We start from the raw sequence: 26,282 nt of genomic DNA, 5'->3' as shown, positions 1-26,282 counted from the left end.
CTCCGCGTCATCTCTGCTTCTGCTAGATATAGCCGTAAAGAGTGTTGCTTTCTGCCTCTTAGATGCGCGCGCATCTATGTGATGACGTTGCACAGAAACCCGTGTATAGAGCATGATATCATCAGATGAAGCCGGTTGTGACATCATTACGTCAGTATGACTAAACATGCTCAGATACAAAGTATATACTGGTATTTAACCGTTTTTATGTAACAACACATATGTTTATGATCAGTCACAGTAAGATGACACCCAAGATAGTTCTCCATTTCTAGTAACTGCAATGTAAATAAATACTCACACAGCAGTAACAATATCAAGGGTGTTTCCTAGGAACTCTGTAGACGCACCAGGAACCACAAGCCACACATATGCAAAATATCTCCAATGAAACCCCTTTCCCTAAACTGTCTAATCATGCAAATACAACCAAATTGGCCAAAGTACCATCTTGATGGCCACACACTCTCAGAAAAAAAGGTCACTGTCACTGGGGAGGTACACTTTCAAAAGGTACACCTTTGGGAACTAAAGAGTTTTGACCTTTTTAAGGGTACCGGCCTAGGGACAGGTTTTGTAGCATTTATTTTCTGACAGTGCAGGAGGAACAGCATTTCGATGCTCTTCCAGAGAAAGTTCTGTTCCATTCAATTACACTGGGGCAACTGGATTCCCTGCTGTCCTCTCCGAGAGAGGCAGGCTGCCTATGGGTGTTATTATTTTAAATACTAAAATAAAATAAAAGTCAACATACTTTGAGTATGTAACTGTAATTATATTCAAAGTAAATATAAATATTTTCCAGACTACATTAAATGTGTTTTCTTGCAAAAAGAATACACATAGTTTATGCTGACCACAGTATGTTTTGTGCTGTAAATGACTGACTGCCAATATAATGTTATTCTTCTTAAACAATTATTAATATCAATACATTTTCATTTAATTTAAAGAAATTTTAGTTTACTTTTGTTATTTTTAGTTTACTTACCATTTAGTTTACCATGGTCTTGTACGTCTTCATTTTCTTCTCAAACTTTGTGATTTCGCGCCCTTGATTTCCTTTCTTGGTAAACGTATTATGATTTCCGGTTTCAGTAGTGACGCGTCATACTCATACACTAAAAATGTGTTTTTAAATCGGCTCAAAATATCATATCCTCCGACTGGATGGAATCATAGTCTGAAGCTAAAAAAATTGGAGTCTCTGGCCATTATACACTACGCACATTTTTTAAAGTCAAATTTAAGGCTTTTTAAGACCTTTTTAAGACCTGAGGAAATCAAAATTAATACCGTACATTAGGGGTGTGCAATATTAACAAAAATATATCTCGATATTTTCAAAGTTTTGTTGATAAAAATTAGATGATATTTTACTGATTTTGTACTGGTACCATGGCTGGTTTAGGCCTGTTGTTTACATTTACATTGTTGATAGCAGACTCACGAAGATATTCATATTTATTCTATGCAGTGGTCAGTTTACAGTAGTGACTGAAATTATTATTTTTTATTAGGGGGCAATATTTGCCACCTTAAATTTATTTCCAGGGGCATTTTCACCTAAATATGGAAATTATTTCTAAACGTATTTAGAGGTATGAATCACATTTTATGTCAAATTCTAACATTCAAATTAAATTCTATTAGAATAACACAGTACCACTGTCAAATGAAATAATTAAATAAAAATCCATCCTTGCAGTGCAGAGGTGACACAGAAGCGGCATCCGAACTGGCATTACTATATTTACACTTAATTTGCAATTGCATAAATAAAGCTATTCAATATTTATATATGAAATGATTTATAATTTTAACATTTTAATTAAAGGGTACTTTAAATATGAAACTAAACCCGCCAGTAGGTGGCGGTAAGTCACTGTCTTAATAAGCGAGTTGTTGGAGTCATTTATTCAACAGATTTGTTCAAACGGCCGATTCATTCATTGAATCAAATTATTCGTTCAGAACGCGGATTTCAGTTAAAAAAAATAATCGCTGTCTGTTGGACTAGTTTCATTATGAAATTCTCGTCGGCGAAATAAAGGCGGAAACAAACAATATTGACAATATAAAAAGTAACACACAATGTTAACTTTATTGTTAATTTAACTGTTGTATAAAATAAATAGCACATTTACAATTGTGCACAGGAAAACGGCACTCTTGCTCATGTGACATTCTAATATAACAACATATTATGATATAAATATAATGAGACAAAAACTCATTTGGGGACATATCTATAACTGCACTGACATCACGCAGTTAACCTGAAGTGTGTATATAGACTAATACGTTCCTGTACTGTTTTTGTGTGTGTGTGTGTGTGTGTGTGTGTGTGTTCTGTTAAAGGTTTTGATGCACATTTGAGCTATTTGCATGGACTATTCACCTGTAGGCTACTGTTTTAAGAGTTGATTACTTGCATCAAGACAAACAAAACATGTATTACAAGTTTTTTTTAATTGTTTGTTAACATGGGCATTGTTAACATTGTTAACATTCTTCTTCTCTCTCTCTCTCTCTCTCTCTCTCTCTCTCTCTCTCTCTCTCTCTCTCTCTCTCTCTCTCTCTCTCTCTCTCTCTCTCTCTCTCTCTCTGTATGTAACAAGCCATTGTTCAGTAAAATTCAATATTATAGTTCAAAATAATCAATGATGGACTTTGGCAACGGTGAGAGCTTTAGTGAGGAAATGCTATCTAAAGAAAAGAGTAAAATATTTTTGGCTTTCATTGGGGGTGGGGGTGAATGGGAGAAAAAAAGGGAGAACATTTCTCCCACATTTCTGTATGTGGGAGAGAAAAAACTTGCATCACAATAAGTTGTGATTGTGATAATTTTATTATCGGAATTAATTTTATTAAGTTTCCTGACAACATGTTACAATGTTTAGCTGCATGGTTACAATTGCTGGCAGGTTACTGTATTTATTATTGCTTGACATCTTGATTCAATATCGATTCATTTTGATAATTATTAGTTACAGTAGATACATGTTAAAAAATAAATCACTAATGCTGAAAACATAGAGCCCTAGCCTATTTTTATTAAAGGTTAAAAATAGCAACTTAAATAAAATATAATGCGTTCTTTATTACAATAACAACTTTATAATATTGTGGCGCTGACGCTGTTTATTCTCTGTTATAAATATGCTTACTTGATTCACTTATTGTTGGGGGGAGGTGTCCGGGAGGGAAATGGTTAAGGGGGAGGGGCTTAGGGAAAGGCGGGCGGTTTTTGAGATGAATCTGAGAGGGGGAGAGAAAAGTGAGAGGGGAGACATCTCTGTTTTTGGGAACAGTTAGGACACCTCCTGATACCCGTGTTTTAGGTTGTACACGTTCAGGAAATAAACCTCAGCCGTTTTGGTGCTTATAAACCGGATCCTCGTCTCCTGTCTGTTTCTCTGGGAAAGTGCACGACGTCACACTGGTGTCAGAAGTGGGACATTAAAACCACAGCTTTCTACTCGTGATTCCCAGAAGACGATGGAGAATAAGCCGGTAAGATCGCTTCAATTATCCGCTGAGAAGTTAGAGCAGAACAGGGGAGAGCCCCGGCATGGGCGGGATGAGCGTAATCCCGAGGGAAAGCATCTAACGTTACGAGACGGAAGAAATGAGCTGATTAGCACACTATCGCCCAATAATCCTTTTCTGCCGCTTTTGCTGAACGAATGTGATCAAGAATATTCACTTAAAGCTAGACCACAGACCCCCGCACCCTGTTTTAGCATGTCTCGTGCTTTTGGTGAACATGATTTCATCGCGAGCACTCCGATCGCGGGAGGTCGCGGGCGCGGCCGGTCGGCTGACCCGGAAACGGAAATCAGCGAGGATCAAAACATCCGGTCTGTATCGCGGATTGCGGAGAGAGAAGCTGGTAAACAGAGATGCTGTATATGGGTCAAGGCGGATGAAGCCCTTTCTTTCAATCCTGAAGATTCAAGCTACAGTTATAATTATCCCCAAACGAGCCATATGCATGTCAAAGAGGGGATTTTTGGAGAGAGATACAGCGCCGTTGGTAGCCGAGCTAATCCATTTGTTTTACCAGAACAGATGAATAACCTTATTCAATCGCTCCCTCTTACAACGTTCAGTGGCCAACTGCACTGCCATATAACTTCCCCCACCAAATGAGCTGTGTCCACAAGCACTCTGACTTACCAATAATGAGTAATAGGAGACAAACAATGGAAACTCAGCCAGTGTGGGACATGTGTCCAACCTTATCAGCAACCTCTCCTCGCTGGCCCTTAGAATCTCCAGCCAGAGAACCCATACCCACTGGCTGCTCCTTTTCTAACCGGCCAATGCAGTCCGTCACACTCATGCCTGACCGGGGGTCTTGTAAAACCCGTAGCTGTCTGAAATTGGGGCGCTATGATGGTCATTCTTCTTATGAGGCGTTCCGGAAGAAGTTTGAGCTGGTGGCCGAGGCTAATGGCTGGGACGAAGCCGAGAGAGTGGGCCAACTCGCAGCGGCTTTAGATGGCGATGCACAACAGGTACTGCTGGATGTCCAGGGAAGTCAGGTGTATAGTGTTCACGCGTTGCATCAGGCTTTGTCTCGCCGCTTTGGGGACATTACACCCCCGCTGGCCTTACGGCAGCAGTTTCAGGAGCGGATTCGTCAACCAAAAGAACCCTTGGGTGTGTTTATGGCTGACCTGCGACACTTAGCCCATCGCAGCTACCCAACGTTCAGCGAAAGCGTGAGGGATGCATTGGTTCTGGACGCGTTTGTACGGGGATTGACCCCAGATCGGTTGCGACAGCAAGTACGAATAGCTCAGCCATCTAACTTTGACGAAGCCCTTGATCAAGCGCAGGTTATAGAGGGGATATTGGATGAACGGCTCAGCGGAACGTTAAGCAACAATAATGTTGGCCGCCCCAGAGTTTTTGCTGCATGTTCCGGGGAACAGACTCACCCGCAAACGGTTAAGGTGAATTTGTCCGAGAGGGAACCTATGATTTGTTGGCGCTGTGGAAAAACAGGTCATTTGCGCCGGGAATGTGCGACCCTGGATGTGGCTGGGTCCACTATGCCGTCGGGAAATGGACAGGGGCCGGAGTAGAGGGAGGTGCTCTCGGCCCATCAGCCATTTCAGAACCTCCCTGTGGATCGTCTGTTGCGTTGGTTAGTCCAGTAGAGTGCTGCCGAATTGAGGCCAAAGTGGATGGACAACTAGTGCGGGCCTTGTTGGATACTGGCTCTACAGTCACCATTATTCATCCTAAATTCTTGACAAGGAGGGTCCTTCAGCCAGCTCGTTTTCCCCTGGTCACTGTCATGGGTGAGAAAGCAACTTTGATGGGCCGTTGTGAGGCGGAAATCTGTGTGGAGGGACACAGTACAGTTATGTGGGTTTGGGCCGCTGAGATTCCAGAATATTGTCTCCTGGGTATCGATTTCCTACACCAGGCAGCTGCGGTTTTGGACTTGAGGGCAGCGACCCTAAAGCTAGCTGGAAAATGTTCGGTGCCAATTCACTTTAATTCTATATGGATGGGTCCTCAGTCGCGCTACGTGGGTCGTCTGAATCCTGGCTCACAAGCACAGGGAGTCCCGGGTTCAAACTCTTCAATTTTGTCACCAACGTCACAGTCTGTAGAGACACCATGGTCTGGCTCTGCAGTCGGGCTTCCCACCATTCCACCCCCAGCCGTCTCTGATGGTGGGAACTGCAGTCAAGTTGAGGAGAGCCCAGTTTTGGTGCAAGCAGCAAAAGCTGTTTGGGAGAGAAGTAGTGAGGGTTTGGAAGAACTGCAGAAGCAGAAATTATGGCGAGTGATGAAACGCCATGATAACCTCTTTGCTGCCTCAGCCAGTGATGTCGGGCAGACGAAGTTGGTACAACATTGTATAAACACAGGGGATGCACCACCCATCCGGCAACGTGCGCGGCGGTTACCTCCCATAAGGCAGTCGGCTGCAGATCACTGCCTAGAAGAGATGAAAGCTTCGGGAATTATAGAGCCATCGGAAAGCCCGTGGGCCTCGCCGGTGGTATTGGTCCCCAAGAAGGACGGTGGCTGGCGTTTCTGTGTCGACTTCAGACGCTTGAATGAAGTGACTGTCAAGGACTCCTACCCGCTTCCGCGGGTTGATGAGTCTCTGGATCGGATCACTGGGTCCAGGTGGTTCTCTTCACTAGATCTGCGTAGCGGGTATTGGCAGGTCCCTCTCAGTGCTGATGCAAGACCAAAGACTGCCTTCACGACAGGGACAGGCCTCTGGCAGTTCAAGACTATGCCCTTTGGTCTGTGCAACGCTCCGGCAACCTTTGAGCGGCTGATGGAGCGGGTACTCCAGGGTATTCCGAGAGAGGTGTGTCTGGTTTATTTAGACGACATTTTAGTGCATGGAAAAGACTTTGAATCGGCCTTGAGTGCTCTCGATTTAGTCATGACCAGAATAGCCCAGGCTGGCCTGAAATTGCACCCGGAGAAGTGCCAGTTGATGCAGAAAGCCGTGACCTTCTTGGGCCATTATGTGAGCACGGCAGGGGTGGCCACTGATGACCAGAAGACAGCAGCTGTTCGCGATTGGCCGGTCCCGTGCAGCCTTAGGCAGTTGCGAGCTTTCCTAGGACTAGCGTCGTATTACCGGAAATTCGTCCCTGGGTTCGCCACTGTTGCTGCTCCCCTCCATGAGTTGACAAAGAAATCACAGCGGTTCCAGTGGGGTCAAGAACAGCAGCAGGCTTTTGAAAGCCTGAAGGAGGCTTTGTGTCATACGCCCGTCTTGGCCACCCCAGACCCTAGATTGCCATTCATCCTGGATACAGACGCCAGCAATGTAGGTCTGGGTGCGGTTCTCTCCCAGGAGGGGGAAAAGGGAGAGAGAGTGATTGCCTACTATAGTCGGGCCTTCAACAGGGCGGAGCGTAATTACTGTGTGACCCGACGAGAACTCTTAGCCGTGGTGGAGGCAGTGAGCCATTTCAGACATCACGTCTGCGGTCTTCATTTCGTGATCCGAACAGATCATGCTTCCCTACGTTGGTTGTTGTCTTTCCGGGAGCCAGAGGGACAGGTGGCACGGTGGATAGAACGCCTGCAGGAGTTCCAGTTCACCATTCAGCATCGCAAGGGAGAAAATCACCAGAATGCGGATGGGTTGTCAAGACGCACCTGTATGGCATCCTGCCCACAATGTGAGCGACTGGCTGGATATGTGATGCAGGGACCGGCTGACACGAAACCGGAGACGGGGATGGAGGCGTCTTGTTGTGCAGTGCTGCCTGATTCAAATGTAGCATGGGCCGCTGAGCAGCGCAAGGACCCCGAGCTCCAAGTAGTTATCGACTGGGTGGAAGCCGGGAGGAGGCCTACGTGGGAAGAGGTCATGGCTTTTGGACCAGTGGTGAGGGGGTTGTGGTCTATGCGGGATGGCCTGGCATTGAACTTGGGATTGCTGCAGAGAGGATTCGTGGAACCTGTGACAGGCGTAACCAGGTGGCAGACAGTAGTGCCTAAGTCCTGTCACCGCTCGGTTCTGGAAGCAATGCATGGACAACCGGGGGTAGGACATTTTGGAGTAAACAAAACATTAAAACAAGTTCGGCAAGAGTTCTATTGGCACACCTGCCGTAGGGATGTGGAGTCATTCTGTCGTCGGTGTGATGCCTGCACTGCTAAAAAAGGTCCGACGGGCCGGTCTCATGCCCTGCTACAACAACGGCTGGTAGGCTGTCCCATGGATCGTGTGGCCGTAGATGTCCTAGGACCGTTTCCACAGACCCCTCGAGGAAATCGATTTGTGGTAGTCGCAATGGACTACTTTACAAAATGGCCAGAGGCCTATGCTGTTCCCAACCAGGAGGCGGGGACAGTGGCGGACGTCCTTTTGGAAGGTCTGTTTGCTCGCTTTGGGGTTCCCTCTGAGATGCATACGGATCAGGGGAGGAACTTTGAGTCACACGTGTTCTCTGAGTTCTGTCGGCAGTTGGGTATCCGGAAGACAAGGACAACTCCCCTACACCCTCAGAGTGATGGGTTAGTAGAGAGGTACAATCGAACACTGGCCACTCAGCTAGCCTTGTGTGTGAGCCAGGATCAAAAGGACTGGGATCTTCAGTTGCCGATGGTCTTGCTTGCAAGTCGGAGTGCGGTGCAGGAGACCACCGGATGTACGCCAGCTCTCCTCATGCTGGGCAGAGAATTGCGAACCCCATCCTCCCTGCTGATGGGTCAACCACCCTGCTGATGGGTCAACCACCAGATGCACCAAAGGCCCCGTCCGGGTTGGAGTATGCCCATCAGCTACAGGACCGGCTGCAGTCAGCCCATGAGTTTGCTCGTCGTCAGGCTTTGCAGGCGGGTATACGCCAAAAACGGGCATATGACCATCATTGTACAGGACGTGATTTTAATGATGGGGAGCTGGTATGGGTCTTTAGTCCGAAGAGGAAAAAGGGACGTTCACCTAAGCTGGATTCTGCCTGGGTAGGACCCTGTTACGTTGTGAAGAGGCTGGGAGAGTCTGTTTATCGTGTGCGGAAGAGGCCTGGGGGACAAGCTGTGGTGTTACACCGGGACAGGATGGCTCCATATTTGGGAGAACGGCAACCCTTCAAGAGCAGAGGACAATGGCAGACCGCTGGGGCGACCCACCCTGCGGACGGAGGAGCTGGAGACGCAGCGTCGGACAAGGGGTGGGGAACTTCAGCGGGCTGTGAAGAGGGTGACCTTTTGACCCAGGCTCCTGGGGGCACTCTGGATACTCTCGGAGGAGCTGGAGACGCAGCGCCGGGAGGGTCTGGAGTTCTTCTGGGGCGGTCTGGGTTGGGGGCGCCTGAAGATCGCACCATGAGCACTGATCATCGTTCGAACGGCAGCAAACATCGCAATGGAAGCCAACGTATCACCCCAGAGGTGGAGTACCGGTCGACTACCCCCTTGAGGCCTAGACTACCTGCCAGTGAGCCGCAACAGACCCCAAGAGCGAGGATGGGATCACGACTTCGGCCCAGAGAGGCACTTCGGGTGCCCCGGCATTTCATGGATTTCACCTTCCTCGGGGACGAGGAAACTTGAGGAGGGGGCAATGTGGCGCTGACGCTGTTTATTCTCTGTTATAAATATGCTTACTTGATTCACTTATTGTTGGGGGGAGGTGTCCGGGAGGGAAATGGTTAAGGGGGAGGGGCTTAGGGAGAGGCGGGCGGTTTTTGAGATGAATCTGAGAGGGGGAGAGAAAAGTGAGAGGGGAGACATCTCTGTTTTTGGGAACAGTTAGGACACCTCCTGATACCCGTGTTTTAGGTTGTACACGTTCAGGAAATAAACCTCAGCCGTTTTGGTGCTTATAAACCGGATCCTCGTCTCCTGTCTGTTTCTCTGGGAAAGTGCACGACGTCACAATATTTTAATGATATAAGCAAAAATATATGTAGCCTAATATAGTGGACATATTTAACAAAACTCTATAGCTAATTTTTCCAGCCTATAAATGGTCATTAAATTGCTTTCCTGATGTAAATGTAACTTATGTGACATTGTTGTAGCCTACCTGTTTTGCAGTCCATTTACATTTACCATTTACCTGTTTTATTGACTTCTTACCGCGGTTGAAAAACACTGATTGATCCGAGGCATACATTTCGGTAAGTTCGGGTTTATTTACTAGTAAGAGTAAGAGTTGATCAGGTCATGTGCCGCTTGAACTGAGGTGCTACAGAGATCTATCACGTCACATTTAGGCTACAAGCGCCAAAATTGTATTATTGTTTGAATTGCGTAATAAATTTGATAGAATCGGAGAGCTGATAATTTATGTTATATCAAAGTAACCTGCTCCGTCTAGTCTGTCGTGACTCGTTGTCAGTGTCCTCTTTGCTCCGCGATTTTTTCCTGCGTGAGAAAATGGATGTGTGGCGTGTATGGATGGAAGGCCAAGAGGGCCAAATATGCGCGAATTTTACGTGTAGTGTAAAACACGTGTTAATTACGTGTGACAAATTCGCACGTGAAATACGCGTGAAATATGCGTATTTAACTCATGAAATACACATAAAATACGCGTTAAAACAGTTTGAACGGGTCAGTGGCTGCTGAAGACTTGGGTCTAACCATTTCTGTGAGCTTAGGGGGTGTACCGTTCATATACTAACTAGGCTACCACCATTTTACATGCTATCAGTTATTTTACATCAGCTTATTCAGCCTATTTTGTCCTTTTTTTAATAGAAGTTATATAATAGTATATATATATATATATATATATATATATATATATATATATATATATATATATATTAGGGCTGTCAGAAGATTAATCGTGATTAATCGCATCCAAAATAAAAGTTTGTGTTTGCATAATATATGTGTGTGTACTGTGTATAATTATTATATAAATACACACACATTCATGTATATATTTAAGAAATATTTGCATTTATATAATGTATATACATTTATATAATTAATATTATATATAAATATTTTATATATAAATATAACCAATTTTTCTTACATATATACATGATTGTGTGTGTTTTTATATATATAAATAATTATACACAGTACACACACATATATTATGTAAACACAAACTTTTATTTTGGATGCGATTAATCACGATTAATCTTTTGACAGCCCTAATATATATATATATATATATATATATATATATATATAGTTATATATATAATAGTTATATATATAATAGTAATATATTTAAATTGCACATTATGAAAATTTAGATACAAATATAATTGCCTTGTTTTTCTCCACTCGTCTTTTGAACACATTAGTGGACATTCTAGCTTTAACATCAACGCATTAACAATTGTGTTGGGAAATCAGTTACAGTGGAGGTAAGCAATCAATGCAGGTTTAAGATACAGACCATTGTAATCAATATATGTCTTTGGAAAACAATGTGAGCTTTGGTTGTGCTTACATTTACAGCTATTGCAAGCAGGTGGCGCTTATTGAAACCTTTTTGTTCAGAGATTGTGCATTCATCAGACAAACAGTAGGCACACAGGTGGTATTATCCATTTAAATTATTTTTTAAATACTTAAAGTATTTAAATAGGGTTAATCAGTTTAGCGATGTGTGTTCAGGAGGCGGGACTCAGATCTATTGCCAATTTTTTTAACGACGACAAGCCGGAATGAAAACAAGCAAAAATGAAATAGGAGTAACGAGGCTATTTTTAAAATGTAAGGAGTAGAAAGTACAGATAATTGCGTGAAATTGTAAGGAGTAGAAGTAAAAAATCGGCTGAAAAATAATTACTCCAGTAAAGTATACCAAAATTTTAAGTAATGTAACGAAGTATTTGTATGTACGTTACTTGACACGGCTACTCTCAGTAAACTAGTTTAGTAGTTAAATACTGCACGTATACTTGCAAGTTTTATTTTAGTGTACTCTCAGTAAACTACTAGTTTAGTAGTTTTATAGGCTACTGCAAGTTTTCTTTAAGTGAACATAACATTATACTTATAGTTTACTATTTATATATTATTTTTGCACTTGCAGTAGGCCTATAGGCTACTAGCCTACGGTTCAAATGTAATATTTTATACTTGAAAAATACCTTTAACGGTCCTTTACGTTTAAAAACATTTTATTAGCTTCATGCAACCTTTTTTATCAACACTTGAATGTTGGTAAGTTTCATAAAGAAAGGCAACATTTTAAACAAACATGTTGAGAAAATCTCATTTTTGTCAAAGACTACGCCTTGATCAGATTCAGAACGATGATCAAAACACAGATGGAGTAGATCGAGTCCATCGCCCTCATATGAAAAACTATGTAAAAAAAAATATATATATATATTTATTATGCTAGTCGATCAGAAGAGTTCAAACAACTACAAGCCAAGTTTACTTTGAATACTTAATTATCCTTTTAAGTATATCTCGATCAAAAGATTGAGCACAAGTACAGGCCAATTATACTTGGACTTTTCTCTCAGTATAAGTCAAGTACACTTAAGTGTAATTTTAAGTATATTTCTGAGAAGTATATAAAATGTAGACTGAATTACTAAAGAAGAGTAATTATTATCGCTGTGTACAAGATCAGGTTCAGTTCCATGCTTATTTTATTTACTCTATAAGCTATTCCACCGTGAAAGCTTGTTACTATAAACTTGAACATGTTAGTTTATAAGACAGTGTGTAATATGTTTTTTTAATAAGCTACTCAATCATAAAAAACACAAGTACAAGCCAAGAATACTTAGAATACTTAATTATACTTTTAAGTATATCTTGATCAACAAGTATAGGCCAAATATACTTAGACTTTTCTGTTAGTATAAGTCAAGTATACTTAAGTGCAATTTGAAGTATATTTCTGAGAAGTACTGTACATAAAGTATATTTCTGAGAAGTATATAAAAAGTAGACTGAAAGTATACTTTCTTATTTTTAGTTTAAAATAAGTATACTAATTGCACACTTGAATAAACTTATTTTTCGTAAGGGACATCGAATGCGTTGCCTGCCCAGAAAAAAATAAATTAATCAGTTTTGACTATAAGTGGGCTACAATTAGCCGGTCTGACTACGAGCTAGATCGTGTCTACGCACAGCCTACACATAGCACATGTCAAAGAAATGAAACCAAACACCTTGTAATCACAGTTGACTTTGCCTACATGATGGAATATCATACTTATCGCAAGTTATTTTGGGGAAAATGAAATGTAACTAGATTCAATGTTATTTTGTCAGTTAAATGTGATCCAGTCAGCACTGATGGCATGCGCTTGATGCATGTCTCAACTCGTTTAAAAAATGTAAACGTCTGGGAGAAAGAGAAGAGCAGACATACCATATGGATAGATCTGAATAAGAGTGAAGACGTGAAAGAGAGCTTTATTCTGTATGTTTTTCTATGCGAACACACACACACACGACCCGAAGCGTGCAGCGTGCTTTTTTTTTGTGGCTACTTTTCCATTCTCTTATCCTTGTGACCCATTTTCTGCTTAGCATTACAGCATTCAGACTTTTACATGAGACAAGGGAAGTTCTCCAACAGTAACAGCTGGAAGTAATTTGGCATAATGAGTACGTACAGGCAATAGTCAAGGGAGGGAAAGCAAGGGTCTGGAGAGGGGTGCATTCTGGTGGATATGCAGGGCACTTCAACTGGTGATCATGAGCATGACACATATCATATTCAATGTCAATTATCATTTATATTAAGCTAATAACTGTTTTTTAGAGCACTGTCTTTTTGTCTACAATTTTCCATTTCAATAAAGTAATAAAAGTCCCTAATTGACACAACATGCTTTTTTTAATGTGAAACCCAAATAGAGGCTACACGATATTATAAGACTAGGCAGAAAGATATAATATATATATATATTATATAATATAAAACACAATATAAAAACAATATATATATATAATAGATATAAAATATACATTTATAATATACAGAAATTAATATACAAGTTTTAATCAAACTAAAATATTAATAATAACTTATAAAAGGGTTCTATTTAGCACCAAAAGGGTTCTGCTATTGTTACAAGCCAAATAACCATAATGTTGTACTGTTTAGAACCATTTTTCTAGAACTGCCATCTGTCAATCAATTGCCGTGTTCCACACATCAGACACAGGTCGCACCTGATGGTGTTCCCATAGCGTTAACGCTATGCCTATGACGCATTGTCTCATTCCCTACTCAGGGAACCGGAATATATACATAACCTTAGATGTTTTTTGTTTAATAATCAACAAGCATGATTCATACAAATGCAAAACTTTTGATTACTGGTAATAACAATCTTTGTATTTTTAGGTTGTATGGTCTTATACAGGCAATGAAAGGAAGAAACACCCTCCACCCAGCTTTTTGTCTCTGCACTTTGCAGGAACATATTCAAACTCCACTTCTCGTTCAGTACTCAGTTCAGAAGAGTCAAGCTCATTTGACTCTGAAAAAGGAATCAATTTAGACGACTACTCCAGGTTACAGAAGGATGTTTACTGGCCCGGGCCTGACAGAACAATCACAAATATGTCCATGAGTACTAGTCCAGGCTACACCAAATTCATCATTCAGAACCTTAAAGAGAGCTATCAAATTGGTGAGGAGCTTAATGTTACGGTGCACGCAAAGGATTTTGACAACAAATCCAAGAGTTATGGAGGCGACTTTTTTCAAGCCAAGCTATTCTGGTCTAAAACTAAGGTCAGTTATTGTACACATTAGATTAACTAAAATTACTTGCCCGATTTATTTATCTCCCTGCGTCAGAGAGAATTGTACTGAGAATGTACTTCTATCACAGGCCAGTGTTTTTGGGGAGGTGGTGGACCTGCTCAATGGCTCCTACTCTGTACGTTTCCTCTTGCCGTGGGTCGGCGAGGCACAGGTGGCTGTGCGTCTAATTCACTCCAGTGAAGCTGTGCAGGTCCTGAAGCATCACAGAGATACTGACTCTGACAGAGTTTTCTTTAATGGATATTATGAGGGACCAGGACCAAATAAGACAAGGCTGAGTGAAACAGTGACGTGTAATGTAAAGTGGGAGAACAATGGACTAGAGCATATGGGAACAGAAGACTGCTGCTGTGAATACAACGATGCCCGTACCGGAGATACATGGCGCTGTCGGAGGCCCAAATCGCTGCCATGCAGTGCCCTTGTGTACCACTCTATGGGTGGTTATAGAAACCGCCTGACTAATGATGAGAAAATGCTTATGTGAGATTAAAGAACTCTTGTTTGACTGTTTGTTTGATATATTTGATGCATTGATGGAAGACAGTATGACAAACATGTTCTCTTTGGCAGGACGCAAACTAACAAAGGTATCAATGGAGATAAAAGGATCATCAACATTTTTCATTCCGAGGGAAATGAAACTATTGGTACGTTGGTCAATGGTTTAACCCAGCAGAATAATTCAGTACAAGGAGGCGAATATGCTGGGAAATGTGTTGCACATAATACATTTTCTGACATTTAGACAATGCAAGTCAAACAAAATCTCCAGTTTTGGCAATTTTTTAAAAACATATACCTTTGACACAGAACTTGCATTTACTCGTCCTGCAGATGTTACAGAGAAATGTCACCCTGGTTTACACACTCCAGTTCCAGCTGGCTTTTACTTGAATGATGTGTGGACCTCTTTCGTCTGTAGCACCCGCCATTTTACAACCCAAACGACAACTGAGTGTCTGAAAGACAAAAACATCTACATGATGGGAGACTCTACTATGAGACAGTGGTTTGAGTTCTTTGTGAAAGCAATACCAAGTGAGATAAATAGTTGCTTATTTGTTAATTACAATTATTTATACAGTGCATAGATGCATTAATTGTGGGTCTGTTTTTCAGCCCTGAAGCAGATGAACCTGCATGGTCAATATCAGTCAGGACCGCTCATAGCAGTGGACGTGGATAACAACATTGACTTACACTGGAGGGCTCACAGTGTACCTTTGCGCACTATGAAAACAGCATTTGCTGATCTGCACTACATCAGTAATGAGATCGATGACCTGGCTGGAGGACCCCACACAGTCATTATGTTCAATCTGGGACCCCATTTCACCACGTACCCTCTGGATTTCTTCACCCATAGAGTGTTGAGGATTCGCAAAGCTGTTCTAGCATTGTTACAGCGTGCACCTGATACAACTGTTATAATCAAGACTGTCAACACTGGCTATAAGGTAACGTTATAGGCCTTCATCACACTTCAAAAGCAGACGCTGTAGCCTGTATCAATGGCAGTACCTGTGGCACAGCATTGTTGTGATTTATTGATGTACAGTTAATCACAGATATTTCATACTTCAGCTTCACATCAACTTCAGTTTACTATCATTAATTGGGTATGATAAAAAAAGAAAAATGGTCTAATGTTATTCCTAATTCCTAACTAATGTTATGCACAAGCCTACTGTATTTCTATGTGCAATACTTCAGAGTCTGATTAACTTTTTATTTTAAGTAAATGCAAGAATAGAATACAAAAACATATCACATGAAAGACCATTAGAATTAGATAATTGGGCAATGCTATACACGACATCCCATAAAACATTAATTGCATTGTTTTCTTGCACTTTCTAATACAATAATTAAATTCTGGATCAAATTTAAGATCAAATAAAGGAACATTTCCTGCATTCCATTTCTATTTTTTTATTCAAAAGTAGTTGGTTTTGTTATCTTAAACGAGCCATTTTCTCCAGGTTTGGATGCAATGATAGCATCATTGTATTGTAGGGTATTTCGGTTATTCCTCCAGCAATAACTTACCGGTATATCTGTCAGGGCTTGGGTGGTGAAAGGAGCTAGGAATCAAGTGCAGAGTTGATGGGCTTTTAATAATAAAACATAAAACAAAACCGACTACAAACACTACCCGAGGGGGAAAACTAGGGATGGCTGACGCGAAACAGTCGTTCCGAAGCTTTGCGAGATCCCGAAGCGCAGATGTTTCGAAACACTGATCCGAAGCGTGATTCAAAACACCCATGTCACGTGACTATGGCCAAACGAAGCCTCGAAGTGTTTCACAAGTGTTTCATCAGGTGTGATCCGCCGAATCAGCGTTTGATTGACAGCTTCGGGAACAGACCACACAATCGCACATCTGTATAAAAGTGAAATCAACGCATATTGACCTCGTGGGTTTTTGTGAGAGTTTGATTTTGAGATAGCGGATCTTTGGTGATATAGTGACATAGTGCGATTTGATTAGTTATAGGCTATTTAGGCTTACATTTAAATTCACACAACACAACTGATAGGCTATAGCCTACAGACAGAGTAGGCTATACAATGACACATTAATAGATACATATATATATATATAGTTAGATTAATAAATAGATACATATATAGATAGATTATCTATTTCATGATTCACTAACTTACTGGAAAGAGAGAGCAGTAATCTTTCCTCATTTGTATGTCCTAGCTAAAAAATATATTTGCATGCCAGCAACAATTGTCCCTTGTGAGATGATTTTTTCAAAGGCTGGAGAAATTATCTGTAAAAAAAAAAAAAGTAGGCGGCTAAGTCCTTCCACAGCAGAAAAATTTATATTTTTGAATAAAAATCTCTAAAAAAAAAGTGAGACATTGTGGCTTGATTTATTTTATTTTATTAATATTCATTTTGCAGGACCAAAATAACATTATGCACAGTGAGGAGCCTATAGACTACAAGCTTCACATATTAGAAAAATACAATAATAAAAAAACAACACATTTTTTAATGGCTCGACGAGGTTGTTTCAGATCAACACCTACAAATGACCACTAGGTGTCACCGTTGAGACGGGTGTCGGATTGAATCGAAGCCTCGAAACAATATGGCCCATTTGGTTCAACCAGAGCCCGTCTACGGAGAGCCTGTTCACTCCCTATTAAGTCCTATTGTACCGAATTTTTTGTTGTAGTTCCACCAGAGTTCCACTGGGGGCGATCGCCCGAGTGCAAAATGAATGGGAGTCTATGGGGCTAGACGGCTAAATTTGTCTCTTTCACCCGATTGCCGTTGAGAAATCTCAGATTTGATTGTAGGTTTGGCAAGTTCAACATGGGTTATAGGTCGAAAATTGAATGAACGAGTACTTATGTCCTTTCGATTTCTTACAGGTTGAGTTGTTGTTGCCCATAACACGCTAGCATTCTGCTAACGAACGCTGATTGGTCAGTGAATGACTGGTTACGACCAGAGATACCGCTTGATGGCATCATGGCATCCGAAGCGGGAACAGAATGTATTCTAGCAGAAACTCTTCTAACACGTGTGTTTACCTGTGTCAGCTATGCTGGCGATGCCTCGAGAGAAAAGAAAGTGCAGAGCGCGAAAACACCAAAGTGACTGAAGGATTGCCGTAAAGCAGTATCTCTGGTCGCACGATGTGTATGACGTCATTGACATTTTGAAAGACTTTTTAAAGCAAATAAGTGACTCTAAAAAATCTAACACCCAGCAATAAGCAATTTCTTTGCATCTCCTTTCGAATACAACATTCAAATTACTAGACAAAAAATTATATCTTGAGAAAAGTGGATTTTGAGGGGTATAGCTCCATAGTCCACCATTCATTCTGCACTCGTCCTGTGAGCGCCCTCATATGGAATCAGAGTGGAACTGCAACCAGTCAGAAGCCGGAAGTGTAGCGAGAGTGAACCTTCTCCCCTTATTAGACATTCTCTGGTTCAACTGTTTCATTGCTTCACGAAGCCTCGATCTGCCCACCACTAGGGAAAACAAGACAGACTTGGCTTAACTTGACTGCAGCAGGGAAACACACAGTGTACATACGACAACGAAACAGCACAGGACTGAAAACACACAGAGAATAAATAGGGAGAGCAAACAAAGCAGGTAATGAGGAGGGAGGACAGGTGGGGCAAATTAATCAATAATCAGGTAACAAGATGGGAGGGGCCATAGACATCATATAGATAGACGCCCTATCGACGCTACTTGCCTACTAGCGCGGTCGAGCCGTGGGGCCGCCATCTTAAACCGGTCACCCGCTCCACTCAGTGTATTCTGTATGGCAGGTGCAATGAGCTGTCAGCGCATTTAATTAATCATAACTCACTGAATACTGAACTGATTTTCATGCGGGGTTTTTTAATGCAAATTTCATTCATGTAGCTATGATACAGGACACATGGTTCGGCATATTTTAATTTTCATAGTAGGCTTAACAGTAATATAATATTCTGATATAAGATATAAAGTGACCAGACGTCCAAAATCATAATATGTGATGTAGGATATAAGGTACCGGTATTTTATGAATCACACACTATAAATATGATAAAGAAGCAGAAACAGAGTTGCAGTAAAGTAAGATATTTTAATAAGTTGAAGAAACAATAATGATTTGTGACACACAAACACACACACACACACACACACACACACACACACACACACACACTCTCTCTCTCTCTCTCTCTCTCTCTCTCTCTCTCTCTCTCTCACACTCGATTTGCGCATCGCCGACGCCGTCATGTGTGTATTACACAGGTAACTTAACGTTAACGTTATTAACGTTACATTGCTTCCTGATATCACATGCGCAAACACAAATAACCTATATTTATATATGTTTATACTACAGGGCCGTTGAATGCTTGTATCTGATAACCGAGAAGCTCTTGTAATTATTACTTTAACGTTACCCCACCTCTCCATGCCGAGTGATGCAGTAAACACAGCCTAGCTAACGTTAGCTGGCTACGATTTCAGTCCAGTAATATCAAAGATCCTTGCTCCTCCTCAATTATCTGGTAATATTCTATTCACAAAATACAACCAAACGTACGGTAATGTTAAAATTTACTTGTGAAAAGTAATCCCGGGCCCTATTTGCGCTGGTCCGCCGATTAGAACAGGAAATGCTCCACAGTGTTCTGGAATCTAACTGCTGCTAAGCAACGAAACTAGGAGTACGACCGGTTTAAGATGGCGGCCGTATTTCTCGGTGCCCAGCGGCCAATAGGGCATCTAGTCTCTATATAATATCTATGGGAGGGGCTGGCTAGGCAATCAACAGGAGGCCACCTGGCACAAGGAAACACATGACAAGCCATGTGCTCACACCAAACATGACAAAAAAACAGCACAAAATCACCAGTATGTGCTCACACAAAACGAGACATGAACACGCAGCCAATGAGAACACTCATAAGCCACGTGTTCACACAAAACAAGACAACATGAAAGCACACAGCTAGTGTGAAACACAAGCTGCTACACAGCACAAGACATGAAAACACATGAAACAAGACAAAACAGGAGTGTCAGGGCTCTGTCACAAAACCAAGAAATAGACTAGACAGAAGTGACAGAACCCTGACACTATCTCTATATCTCTTATATTTTTTATCTCTAATGGAAGATTGCACACATGGTAGGGTATTGTGTAAGGATAAATAAACCATTTGAAATATTGACGTTAATTGTCAAATTGCTAGTTTAATTTTCTTGACAAAATTAGCAACCGTCCATTGACAATAATGCAGGTGGAAAATCAATTACGCTACTAATCTGTAACTTATGTGACAATACGTGGACTGTGATAAAGGTCTATAGAGTACCTAAAGCCGCGTTTCCACCGAAATTACCCGGAACAATTTGTCCCAGGAACTTTTTTCCCGGAACTTTTTTTGCCCCAGACCGGTTACTTTCTGCGTTTACACCGCGGTCTAAAGTACCGGGAAGATTATAAACTGCGCGCGACTGCTCCTCCCAGTCTGCGACGGACAGTAATTAGTTTTGAGCGCCACATTTATAACAAGTATGGAGGAGATTCAAACTGTGCTGCAGTTGTTTGTGATGTATTGCGGACATTGAATGTGAGATGGCTGGGACGAACGCGCAGAAAATGTCCTGTTACACAAATACGCGTAATAAAGCCTGAACCTCGTCGTCGGTCCAGTGTTTTTTTAATAATTAAATTCCATATTTGCAGACAGACAACTCTTAATGCATGAAGCCACGAACCGCAATAGATTTTTTAAAATGCCGGTTAAAATAGAATGCTGCGTGGAGTCCTCCAGTCAATATGCGGCGTGAATACAACCAATCAGCACGTTCAGCGCACAAGTCCCACCCCCGAAAGTTCCTGAACTTTGAAAAAGTACTACCTCGCCAGCAGGGACTTTCTGAGGGGGAAATATTTACCTGGAACTTCATTTAGACCCTGGTTCCTGCGGTGTAAACACACCGAGTACCAGCCCAAAGTTCCTAGTTCCTGGGGAAAGCTCCCGCGGTGGAAACGCGGCTTAAGTGTTCAAATAATTAAGGCACTCTGTGCTGACAAGTTTATGGATGATTTTGTGTTTCTCTGTCTTTATGATAGGATATTTTTGGCAGTGACTGGTACTCTCTACAGTTGGACAGAATTCTACGCTGGGCTTTTCAGGACGTCGGTGTTTATATTATAGATGTGTGGCAAATGACCGCATGTCACTACAGCAAAGAGAACATTCATCCTGGCCCTATCATCATTAAAAATGAGATTGACATTTTACTCTCTTTTATTTGCCCTTAGTGAATTTAAATTAAATCATCTTGGCAATTTTTTTGTTCAATAACAGTTCAATAACAACTGAAATCCTGTTTGACTTCCCTGAGTTGTAATTAAATTGTCCAATTATAAACCACTGCTTGAATTCTCTACTACAATAAACTTTTTAAAGAATGGTTTAGAATGGTCTTCTTCTTCTCTTTTTCTTTGTAAGAAAAAACAAACAAACAGAAGAATCCCATTAGGGGAAAGTTTAGAAAAAGACCCAAATATAGCCTATCCATTTCTTTTTTTGTGAATAGGGTAAAACTTTTAACCTTTAGATATCACCATGAAAATTACTGAGTTGATTACTTGCATCAAGACAAACAAAAAATGTATTACAAGTTTTTTTTAATTGTTTACTAACATGGGCATTGTTAGCATGGGCATTAATTGTTTACTAACATGGGCACTTCTTCTCTCTCTCTCTCTCTCTCTCTCTCTCTCTCTCTCTCTCTCTCTCTCTCTCTCTCTCTCTTCTCTTTCTCTCTCTCTCAGTGTTCAAGGTTGAAACCTTTATTTATTGTTTTAAACAACATTTTTAAATGTTTTAATGAGTGTTTTACAATGAAGACGTTTATTTGTGGTTTCAAATATTCTCAGAGCCGCAAGTATCAATGTCAGGTGTTTAACTTTATTTTGGGCCAGGGGAAGATGGCAATTTACATTACAAGAAAGGAGAAAGTTGATCAAGGTGTATGTAATAGTTTAGAAGCTGTGTTTGGTAATTCTGTGAAATCTAGAATCCTAATAGATTTTAATTATTATAAAGCAATGGATGACCTTGTAAAGTTTGAAATAATGTGGTGTTGTAAAGGGATACTGTGCAAAATTGTTAATGATGAATTATTTTTTCTTATTTAAAACAAAATTTGTTTTTTTTTTAGTGATTGATGTTTGATTTAAATGTTGGCTATGGATGGATTGTTTATTGTAATTAAAGGTGTTTAAAAATCTCTCTCTCTCTCAGTCCATTATGCACATTAAGGGTAAAGGTGGCACCTACGCCTCCATATATAGAGGCTACCAATTACTGCTGATACAGAACAATATCTTGTCAGTTTTTTGGCCTTGCTCTTATGTAGTCCGCAAATCACAACTTATGCACATGGCCTAAACTACCAAAAATGAGGGCAATAACTTTACAGGAGTAGCCAAAGTTATTGAAAACATTGTACCATGGTTGTCTACCAGGTGAGACGCCGGGTCATATGTGCGCCATTGTTGTATGTATATTTTGCCAGATTTGCAGATCTTCTTTCAGGGTTCCCTTCAGAGTTGTTATTAAGCACATTATGTAGAGTATTCTTAGCTGCACATTACACATCTTTTTCTGCGTTTTCGGCGGCAGTTACCACACACACACACACACACACACACACACACACACAACCTCTCATTACCCTCTCTCATTTTCCATTCACTGACACACCCTCTCATTTCTCTCTCTCTCACTCACTCACACACACACACACACACACACACACACACACACACACACACTCTTATTACCCTCTCTCACTCACTCACTCACTCACTCACTCTCACACACACACACACACACACACACACACACACACACACTCATTACCCTCTCTCTTTTTCCATTCACTGGAACCCTCTTGATGGAGGCCAATGCAACCAGGAGCGCCTCTCAGGAACCTGATGACCAGGTCGTGCTTTCCCACCGACTTACCTTCGACTGCGTCGTGATGTGCGGCGATAGCGGCAACATACACTTTCAGGATGGAGGGAGACAGTATTCGCTCCAACCCATCCTGCAGGAAGGAAAGCACAACACTGATCGGGCATGATCTGGGGTCTTCTGAGTGAGAAGAGCACCAAGAGACGAAGAGGTTCCACTTCAATGCGTAGGCATATTTAGTGGACGACGCTCTAGCGGAAGTGATGGTAGCCACCACCGCTGGTGGTAGGGTACTCGACCCTGCCTCGTCCCGTCCAGGAGCCACACGTGAAGGTTTCAGAGATCGGGACGAGGGTGCCAAAGGGTGGCCCGTCCCTGAGAAAGGAGGTCCTTCCTCAGAGGAATAGGCCAGGGAGGTGCTGTCGCGAGGAGTACAAGTTCGGAGAACCAGGTTCGGGTGGGCCAGTGCGATGCAACCAATATGACCTGCTCCTCGTCCTCCCTGATCTTGCACAGGGTCTGTGCAAGAAGGCTCACTGGGGGAAACGCATACTTGCGGAGGCCCCATGGCCAGCTGTGCGCCAGTGCGTCCGTGCCGAGCGTGCCCTCAGTCAGGGAGTAAAACTGGGCGCAGTGGGATGAGTCGTGGGAGGCAAACAGGTCTACCTGTGCGTCCCCGAACTGATCCCAAATCAGCTGAACCGTCTGGGGATAGAGTCTTCATTCTCCAGGAAGAGGCTGAAGCCGTGAGAGCTCGTCGGCTGCACAGTTCAGGTCTCCCGGAATATAAATGGCTCAAAGCGACCTCAGATGCTTCTGACTCCATAAGAGGAGGTGGCGGGCGGGGTTGCGACATACGGCGGGAGCGTAGACCACCTTGTCGGTTGATGTACGCTACTGTCGCGGTATTGTCTGATCGGACTAGTACGTGCTGGTTTTTGAGCAGCGCATGGAAGCGGTGCAGATCGAGACGTACTGCCAGCAACTCGAGGCAATTGACATGCCATAGGCGGTGGGATCCTGTCCAGGAGCCTCCGGCAGCATGTCCATTGCACATGGCGCCCCAGCCCGTGGAGGAGGCATCCGTTGAGACAACAACATGCATGGAAACTCGTTCTAAGGGCACTCTGGCCCGTAGAAAGCTGAGGTTCGTCCACGGGGTGAAGGTCTGACGGCAGGTCGGAGTAACTGGTACTCGGAACGTGCCCTGGTGCCATGCCCACCTCGGGACTCGATCGCGAAGCCAGTGCTGAAGTGGTCTCATATGAAGCAATCCGAGCGGCGTTGCCGCGGCTGCAGATGCCATATGCCCCAGGAGCCTCTGAAAAAGTTTCAGTGGAAACGCACTCTTGCCCTCGATTTGTCTCAGACAAGTCAGCAGTGACTGCGCGCGCTCGCTCGTAAGCTGCGCGCACATGGCGACCGAGTCGTTTTCCATAGAAAAGAGTTTTCCATCTCATTTCCGAGAAAAGAGATCCTCTGCAAGGGGCAAAGTTTGCTCTTCTCCCAGTTGACCCGAAGGCCCAGACGGGCAAGGTGCCGGAGTACCAGGTCCCTGTGTTCGCAAACCTGGTCCCGAGAGTGAGCTAGGATTAGCCAGTGGTCGAGATAATTCAGGATGCGAACCCCGTGTTGCCGTAGCGGCACAAGGGCTGCCTCGACGACCTTCGTGAAGACGCAAGGAGACAGGGCCAGCCCGAATGGGAGAACCACGTACTGGTATGCCTGCCCCTCGAAAGCTAACCGCAAGAACGGTCTGTGTCGAGGAAGAAGTCAAGTCAAGTCACCTTTATTTATATAGCGCTTTTTACAATACAGATTGTATCAAAGCAGCTTCACAGTGATAACATGAAAACAATACAAAAAACAATTTCATCATCGTCCACCTTTAAGGCAGATCTATAATATTGTTGAATATTAAATGTCCCCAACTAAGCAAGCCAGAAGGCAAGGCAACAGCGGCAAGGAACCAAAACAGAATGGAGAAAAAAAACTTGGCAGAACCCAGGCTTAGTCGGGGGCCAGTTCTCCTCTGGCCAATGAGTGAACAGTGTATGATTATGATTCAGGAGCATTACAGGACAGAAGTTCAGAATGAATCAGAGTATTAGTCTAGTTCCGGTTGGTTGAAGTCGGAGTGGAGAGGAGGAGAGACTGGTTGACACTTCAGGTCAGCGGCGTCGTCATGTCCTGGCGCTGGTCCTTCATCAGATCTGGATACGGCCTGGTTCCAGTAGACAGCGGTAAAACTCGGGATAGACAGAGAGACTATAGCGTAGACGCCATCCTTCTTATGATGTACCAAGTACATCAGGATTTATGGGAAGTGTTCCCGGTCCCGGCTGTTCTAAACTATGCAGCCTAACATTGAATTATAGAAGTCTATAATGTGTTATGTGAATGCTAGGCCGAAGAGATGTGTTTTTAGTCTAGATTTGAACTGACAGAGTGTGTCTGCTTCCCGGACAATGTTAGGAAGACTGTTCCAAAGTTTTGGTGCTAAATAGGAAAAGGATCTACCGCCAGCAGTCGATTTTGATATTCTAGGTAAGAATGGAGACATGAAAGTAGGCGTCCTTCAGGTCGATCGCTGCAAACCAATCCTGTGGCTGCACACATTCGAAAATGCGCTTCGCTGTGAGCATCTTGAACGGAAGCCTGTGAAGGGAACGGTTCAAGACGCGCAGATCCAGGATTGGCCGTAACCCACCGGTCTTCTTGGGGACAATAAAGTAGGGGCTGTAGAAGCCGGACCTCATTGTGGCTGGAGGGACAGTCTCGATCGCACCCTTCGCCAGCAGGGTGGCGACCTCCGCTCTCATGACAGGGGCATTGCCACCGACCATAGTGAAGCGGACTCCTCTAAAGCGGGGAGGAGACCACGCGAACTGAATGGCATAGCCGAGCCTGATGGTTCGCGCGAGCCAGCGGAACAGGTTGGGAAGCTCTAACCAGGCTCCCAAGGACTGTGCCAGCGGGGTCATGCGAACGACAGACGTCCCCCCGGGGGTGCAGCGAAGTGGAATGACCGGCCCGGACGTGGGTGGCATAGCGGCCCGGTGTGGGGGCACGGTCATTAGCCGCGTCCTGCCAGAGTGGGCCAGGGAAGGACCAGCGTTCCACGGGGGCGTGCTCTGGCAACAGAAGGGGATGAGAGTGGCGAGGCCCGTGGGCGGCGCGCACTGTCATCCCTTTCTGGGGGCTCAGAGATGGGGATATCAGTTCTTTCTTTAACCACATTAGGGTGCTGCCCACCCGTGGGTGAGCAGCGGGGAGTGGAGAACAAAAGATTCTCCCCCGGCCCTCCACCGGGGGAAGGAGTGGTCCTACTACCATCTCCTGCAAAGAACTGGTCGCCATCTCTGAGCAGCCCATCTCAGGAGCGCCGCTTGGCCTGGCGTTTAGCGGGGCGCGGGGCTGGAGAGAGCTGTGGCGCCTTCCTGCAGCTTCCTCCACGACGCGGCCCGGGTGAAGGCTGCTGCTGGGGCCGTGCGGGAGGGGCGGGAGCCGCGGGAGGGCCCCCTCGGCGGCGAGCAGGCTGAGGCGTCTGAGCCGACGGCTGGGT

The 26,282-nt window shown here is 43.3% G+C and overlaps 2 protein-coding genes across 5 annotated transcripts in view; one reads left to right on the top strand and one right to left on the bottom strand.

The window, feature by feature from the left end:
- Nucleotides 1-22,030, top strand: part of LOC306997267 (NXPE family member 3-like) — a 55,272-nt gene extending 33,242 nt beyond the window's left edge. For 2 of the 4 annotated variants that reach the window (XM_079610494.1, XM_079610495.1), the window contains exons 3-8: nt 13,805-14,197; nt 14,298-14,713; nt 14,804-14,880; nt 15,068-15,271; nt 15,353-15,690; nt 20,863-22,021. In XM_079610494.1, the coding sequence (XP_079466620.1) occupies nt 13,805-14,197; nt 14,298-14,713; nt 14,804-14,880; nt 15,068-15,271; nt 15,353-15,690; nt 20,863-21,054 (1,620 nt within the window). In that variant the 3' untranslated portion in view covers nt 21,055-22,021. Of the gene's footprint in view, nt 1-13,804; nt 14,198-14,297; nt 14,714-14,803; nt 14,881-15,067; nt 15,272-15,352; nt 15,691-20,862 lie in introns of all 4 variants that reach the window. The other 2 variants (XR_013797336.1, XM_079610496.1) reach the window with 2 other exon arrangements.
- The window catches only part of c4 (complement component 4), a 94,201-nt gene that overhangs the window by 54,744 nt on the left and 13,175 nt on the right, over nt 1-26,282 (bottom strand). The gene's annotated exons all lie outside the window — the stretch shown is intronic.

The sequence above is a fragment of the Phoxinus phoxinus genome (genome assembly GCF_949152265.1).
Source record: "Phoxinus phoxinus genome assembly, chromosome: 4".
NCBI lineage: Eukaryota > Metazoa > Chordata > Actinopteri > Cypriniformes > Leuciscidae > Phoxinus > Phoxinus phoxinus.
Note: the sequence above shows the minus strand (reverse complement) of the source record. Positions and strands in the feature narration are given on the sequence as shown.